This window comes from Alosa sapidissima, chromosome 15, assembly GCF_018492685.1.
Source record: "Alosa sapidissima isolate fAloSap1 chromosome 15, fAloSap1.pri, whole genome shotgun sequence".
Lineage (NCBI taxonomy): Eukaryota > Metazoa > Chordata > Actinopteri > Clupeiformes > Clupeidae > Alosa > Alosa sapidissima.
The window spans coordinates 22,914,792-22,921,560 of record NC_055971.1 but is presented as its reverse complement, the minus strand read 5'-3'; the positions used below and the strand labels follow the sequence as shown (position 1 = coordinate 22,921,560).

The following is a 6,769-nucleotide window of genomic DNA, read 5'->3' as shown; positions in this document are numbered from 1 at the left end:
GCCCATTGCTTGAACACTAGACCAACGTAACAAAACGTGAAGCTTTTGATATAGCCTACTATACATTAAACACAGTTTAACCATAGGCCTACTTTAAACAAAAGCGCTGATTTGCACTTTAGTTGCAATTCTGCAACACACTTGCTCCTTTCTGCAATAGGCTACTTGCTCCTGCACACTACACACTATTTCATACATAAGACACTTCAAATGTAAATCTCATGGGTATTGGGACAACACATCTATTCAAAATACAAAACACATTGGGTGATTGAAAACACTTCTTAGACACACCTGAAAATACTACTTACAAAACTGAACACCAATCAGCCAGCCACGAATAGGCCTCAGTTGAACCATTTTGAGAACTTTGCAAACATGGAGGCAGGGAGAGCAAGAGGAATAGGAAGAGGAGGATAAGAGAGAGAGAGAGAGAGGAGCAGGGGGTGGTCGAAGAGGCTTAGCAGTATGCACGGAACAATATTTCATGATGATATTAGAGAAACTTTGGTGGATCATGTAATAAATGGCCTGACAATGAGGTAGGCTGGGCAGAGAGTCCACTACATCTAAGCCTGTTTTACAGTAGTGTATTTTTGGTTTTATTTTTGTTTTATTTTTGCATTACTGCATTACTGTACTGTAGGCCTACTGTAAAGTATAAAAGTATAGTACTGTGATGTACAGTATTGAGTTGATGTCATTTGTAACCTTTCAGTACTTTCATTTTTGTTTTTTTTTGTCAAAACCTTTGTTGGAAAAAAAACATAACAAAAACTGTATGTGTTGCATTGAGCTTCACAGAATGCTAACTGATAAACTGAATAAAAGCAGTGCAAATGACTGCAGTGTTTTATATAAAGTACACTGTGTTGCTGCTAATCTGAAAGTGTATTTATATGATGGAAGTGTGTATTGTCATCAGAGTGATATTTTGACAAAGGATTGTTAGGTTTTGATAAAAGAGTTTAAATTCGACGTAGATGTGAATGGTTTATTTCCCAGTGTTGTGTCTTGTGTGTAAAGTTTTGACACAATGAGCTGAAGTTTTGCTGCAAAAAGTGTTCAAGCAATGGGCAAAAACTGTAATGTAAGCAAATTGCACTGATGATGAACCTGTGGTTTTACATGACTTTCTAGTGGCTCAGAGGTGATGATTCCGGGGCCTGAGGACCCACAGATAATGCTGAGACACTGTGTGCAAGCCAGCACACAGCACTTGGTCTGATCAGCCACAGATAATTTCAGTTCCTATTGTTTTTAGGCAGGATACGACTTCTTCCTTACACGTAGGGAAATGAAAGTGTGTGTGTGCGTGTGTCTCTGTGTATGTGTGTGTGTGTGTGTGTGAGAGAGAGAGAGAGAGAGAGAGAGAGAGCCAGAGTGAGAACTTCCTTCCTTCCACATATTTTTTCAGTGCTTAAATCCAATGTGTTTAGTTATGAGTTTACCAGATGAGAAAGAAAGTGAAACTACTCGTATCTTATCTGAGTTTATGTGGTACAATGTTCAGTGCCACTTCACTATATGCAAGACACGGAGATACGATTGCACCAAGAAGAGATTTATTAGAACTGGCTTTTAACAAATGAGGAATGCATTCCCTGCAGTTGAATCAAACCATTCTTATTTCTGACACAAGATAATGGGACCATTCCTTGGCTGCTACCTAATACTAACCTTGATGTACAATAATTGGGGTAAGTTGTCCATTAGTCTCTATCCATTTTTAGAGAAGTGCTGCAATTCTAAAAAAAGGAACTTTTCCAGACATTGCATCAGTGCTTTGCACCCAGGCTATGACTAAAATTGTTGAAACATGTCTTCTTTAAAGGCTGTTGTGCAGAGGAATGCCATACTGTGAAGGCACGTCGAGACAATAAAGTCGTGTCTGAGGGCAGAAGCTTGTTACTCTCATGTGATGTTCAGCACTGTGGCGTGAGCGGTTGGACTGGAGGATGGGGAGTCCACAAGGAAGTCACTTTCAGCTTCTTACAAGCCTCAGCCAGGATTCACATTTACAACGAAAACTTGTCTAACAATAGTACCCGCCTTAACATCAACTTTATTAGCACTAACAAATCAGACAGTGGGGCATATCAGTGTCTCATCAACTGGAGAGAAAACGGCAGCAGCAATGGACATGTAACAATTGTTAATGTCACCGATGGTAGGTTAACTGTATCACATGCATGTTATTTTATTTTATATTTTTAATATTTTATTTATAAAATATATAAATGAAAAAATCAAATGACAAACTAATTACTGTTTATCTTAGGGAGCAAAGTATTTTTTCACTGATGCTTATCTGAATATGACCAAAACATTTTGCAACTCAAAGTAGCCTATGAGGCTCTGCATTGGCAGTATGTGGTGTGTGAGTTCTTCTTTGATTGAGCAGATGGCAAATAAAAGATCAATTTTTGTCTTTTTATCCAATTGATATATGAAATAATTCAACCCTTCAAATTTAGTTTTGCTCTCTGCTCCAACTTACGTCATTAGACATTGTAGTGTTCACACTCGGGCGCTTATGTATATCAGTGTTTCTCACTGTGTTTTTTTAATATTATTCATTTGCATGATGCCAACATAACTCTGTTATCATCCACAGCCCACCCTAATCTAGAGGAACAATCTGAGAGGAGGATTGTGTCTCTGAGAGTATTTCTGTTAATCTGCGCCTGCATCTCGTTTCCTCTTGCCGTGGCACTGGTTCGTTGTCTGCAACGCCCAGTTTCTCCTGTGGTCCCACCTCGCTCATACTTTGCCAGTGAGAACACCACACTTTGCACAAACATGTTAGAGACACCATGTTGGGGCGGTGGTAGTGTAGTGGTTATGGAGCTGGGCTAGCGTGCTAGCGTGCGTGCAGTAGCCTGAAAGTTGTCGGTTCAATTCCGGGCTTCCACCCTTGTGCCCTTGAGCAAGGCACTTAACCCCAAGTTGCTCCGGGGACAATGTGATCCCTTGTAATATAGCTGACATACTGTATGTAAGTCACTTTGGTCAAGAAGTGTCTGCTAAATGTAATGTAATCTACAACGCCCTACATTCTTTTTGCTAAACTCAGATTGAAATCCAGACGCAGGACATATTTTAAGTGTAATACACAGAGATCGCACTAGCCCAGCTTTTTAAAACAATTGTTGTGTGTCATCTAATTGAGCTTTTTGAGGTCTAGAGTATTTTCTGAATCTGTCCTGTTTTATGTCCTTTCTTTAGATGGACAGATGGACAGGCCACGTGAGGTGAGTCTCTAATTAAACATTGGTGTCCGATACGCATGCAGCATATTTGGGATCTGATCCGTATGTGCTCATATATCCATGTCTGTCTTCTTCTCTCATAGCCAATGTATGCAGTGCTGGGCCTGGAGAACGTGAGGCACCAAAGGCCTCAGCAGCAAATACAAGGATCACCTGTCATGTACTCTTCCATACGCCTGTAGCAGCCTGTTCGAGTGCAGGGAAAAATCCATATCCAAAGCGAGCTACAAAAACATTTCTACAGTGGGTTAGGAGATCCAGTGAGAGCAAGCTCTACAAGCAAATTGTTGTCAACCTGACAAGTACTGACATCTGGGAAGAGATGGGTCTTCAAAAGCGTTTTGAAGATGGATAAGGTTGCCTCTGACAGCATTTAGTATAGCTTGTTCCACCATAGAGGGACCATGAATGAGAAAAAGGCCGAACTCTGTCCTGAGTGAAGGTGCCGTGATGCAGGCATCATTCTTTGGAGGAGCACAGTCTATGAAATGGCAGAAAAAACCCATAAACACCACCTTTTTGGTTGATCAGAAACCAGACACGTTGACAAATATTAGCATGTGACGCAACATGTCGTAACTTGCACCAGAACCAGTGGCAAACTGATTAAACATACTTTCACTTTCAGGACATACGAGCAGTACTTGAATTTCCCCTGGGGATCAATAAAGTATCTATCTATCTATCAGTAACTAAAAGAACGTAATACATGACACAAAATACAACATTTTTATTTCATAATAAATTCTTAATGGTACATTACATAACCAAATATACATATACATATGTATTCCTTTTAAATAATTATTTCCCTTAATTCACTCTTAAGATGTACTTTGCAATTATATTTTACATGACAACACAAATGTGAAAATCAATAAATTATATCTTCATGAACAATATGATTCTGAGGGTGTTGTATGTATAACACCCTTTACATTAAAACAAATGGACATAATTCTCTGTGGAAAGCTGAAATATTGACACACGCTTTTGCTCAGTCCTACAATAGAAATCGGGTGCAGCAATGGACACCGTTCTCCCCCACAAACCTTGGGCACACAGGAAATGACCACGCCTCTCTGTCTCCACTGTTCAACATGTGCACAATATGGCGAAGACTTCCCTGTCTCTTTGAGGGATGCATTCATCACAACATCAGTGTATACAACAAAAACAGTCAGAAAGCTATATCTACAATGCAGAATGTGGGCTTTTATTCCATATTTGCGCAAAGGCTTTTCAGTCAAACTTCTCTCAGACATTTGGATTCCTCTGCTCACATGTACAAGTTTATCAGGTCCCCTTAACCTGATGCTAGACCAGATCATTACTTTGCATAGCATTCTCCTGATGTGCTTGGTGAAATATCATGATTTTCAATTACATCAAATCCCTATCTCCCGCTGATTTGAATGTTTACTACAATTCTTTTACACCATGGCATTTACACATTGAGCTCTGTGTTTTCAGTAAGAATCAATTATATCCTTTTTTTCTTCTTGAAAATGAGGCTACTGAGTTGCTAATAAAGGACGGGGGTTTGTCAGCTATTCAGACTGTTTTAGGTTTCGTCCTGATTCTCTCACACAAAAATGCACAAGTGCAATATTTTACCAAACTGCTGTGATATACACAGAGCTTTAAATCCCTGTTCAAAAACAAGAGTTCCAATATACTCACAATGTCCCAAAGGATTACAAATCCATGTTACATGTAAGCATCTATGTAGAACTCCCCAGGTCAACTTCTCACATAGTGAGAGTATAGCGCAAATGAACTCAGGGGTATTTTTAACCTGCGCCTCAGAATATGAGAGAAGACCTTCACTTTGGCTGAGTAAGACAAGCACAAGCAACATTAAAGGCCAAACATGGTACGGAATCAGACTCAACACATATTCATTAGGCTATACGCGCCACTGTGGAACACAAAGCACTGAGGGGGAAAAAAACATTTAAAAATAGTGGTCCACAATACAATCGTTAAACATTTACAGCACTGTGCGCCATGTAATCTGTTGTGTCCTCTACACAGTTAAGCTGCAGAGTAAGTAGCGTATATTTTTTTCTAACATTTTCACTTAAGCAAAGAGCAATAAAGACATATTCATCAGCTTATGTTTTTCTCTCTTTCGTGTGCTTTTCTTTTTAGCTTATCGTCCTGATTAGCTGCTGACGGGTTGTAATGGATATAATCGGCACGGAGCCCCTGTGCACACAAGGGCCTTACAAAGAGGAGGGAAGGATTTCAGGTCTCAGCTGCAGCTCACCTCTAGGAGGCGCTCTACTGCTCTAAGTGCCGAATGGAGATCAGAATCCAAAGACAATATTTTACAGGAAAAGAAGTCTGTTGTCACACATCACATTATAATCATTGTTTGTGAAAACACAGAAGACACAAACACACACGCACAGAAAAAAATGAAATAGCAAAACATTTTGTGTGTGTGTGTGTGTGTGTGTGTGTGTGTGTGTGTGTGAGTTCACCTTGTCGTGGCACGGAGCAGAGAGTGCACCTGGAGAGTGTTCTATTGATCTAAGGCTTGTAGAAAAGACTCCAAAGAAAGAAGCTAATGGGCTTTATGAGACACAGACTGAGGCACAGTTTCGTAAAAGCAATATTAGCTGTGACAGACACTTTTCTTCAAAAAGATGCAGCACATTTAGTTAAAAAAAAAAAAAAGATCAGACCATTAAGACTGCAAGCGTTTGCTCTCTCTTTTCCCCAGTCAGTCAGTGTGTAGCTGCAGGATCGTGCAGGGAAGGAATGCTCTGGGAGTCGCTGCCTTGTGAGAATGTGAAATAGACTCTGTGAAGAACGCTCAGTAGAGTACACTCTGAGAGGAGGCATTCTCACTGGGATGGCAAATCCAGACGCCAAGATTCCTCCTCCATCTATAGACACTGGCTCTGACAGTACCGGTTTCACGCAACCTAAACGGACCAAAAAAACACCAAGTCATGCATGCACTCTTACACTCTTGCTGGGGGCGAGTAATGACGCACCAACATTTATCTGGAGGTCTGTGATAGAGATCAAACTTACCTTCAATCCATGCAGCACAGTACTAATGACCCTGGAGAAGAAACAGAACCTGGTTAGTTACAATAGATAGATAGATAGATAGATAGATAGATAGATAGATACTTTATTGATCCCCAAGGGGAAATTCAAGATATAACGGGAGACCGTGTGACAACGGCATCAAGCCGGATTACAAGTCCTGTATGACACCAGAGAACATGAAAGAGGTCGCACACATATGATGACGTGGTGGTTGTGGCACAGTAAGGGAGCTTTTACCGTTGTAGAGTGACTCAGCTTGTCAAAGCGGAACTTCAAGTTTGACCTGGGCGATGTTTTACTCTTCCCATCTAGAGATTTAAGATGAAATGCATCAGCTATGACCATTATCATTGATACATATAACACAATGCAATAGAATACCTGGAGATCTTTTGTTCTCACTGCTTCTCTGAGTTTGTGTTTAATTT

General features: G+C 40.3%; 2 protein-coding genes across 17 annotated transcripts in view; one reads left to right on the top strand and one right to left on the bottom strand.

The window, feature by feature from the left end:
* Window positions 1–1,393: 1,393 nt before the first annotated feature.
* Window positions 1,394–3,952, top strand: si:dkey-52l18.4 (uncharacterized protein LOC560708 homolog). The gene is made up of 5 exons (XM_042063635.1): window positions 1,394–1,700; window positions 1,835–2,170; window positions 2,618–2,776; window positions 3,229–3,254; window positions 3,356–3,952. Exons 1-5 carry the CDS (start codon window positions 1,646–1,648, stop codon window positions 3,452–3,454), a joined length of 675 nt encoding a protein of 224 aa, XP_041919569.1. The 5' UTR covers window positions 1,394–1,645; the 3' UTR covers window positions 3,455–3,952.
* Window positions 3,953–3,987: 35 nt separating this feature from the next.
* rap1gap2a (RAP1 GTPase activating protein 2a) overlaps window positions 3,988–6,769 on the bottom strand; it is a 73,999-nt gene continuing 71,217 nt past the window's right edge. For all 16 annotated transcript variants that reach the window (XR_006022909.1, XM_042063605.1, XM_042063603.1 and 13 more), the window contains 3 exons: window positions 6,579–6,649; window positions 6,321–6,351; window positions 3,988–6,208 (listed from right to left, as the gene is read on the bottom strand). Coding sequence is in view for 15 of the 16 variants with exons in the window: in XM_042063605.1 (XP_041919539.1) it covers window positions 6,343–6,351; window positions 6,579–6,649 (80 nt within the window). In the remaining variant the exon portion in view is untranslated. The remainder of the gene's footprint in view (window positions 6,209–6,320; window positions 6,352–6,578; window positions 6,650–6,769) is intronic.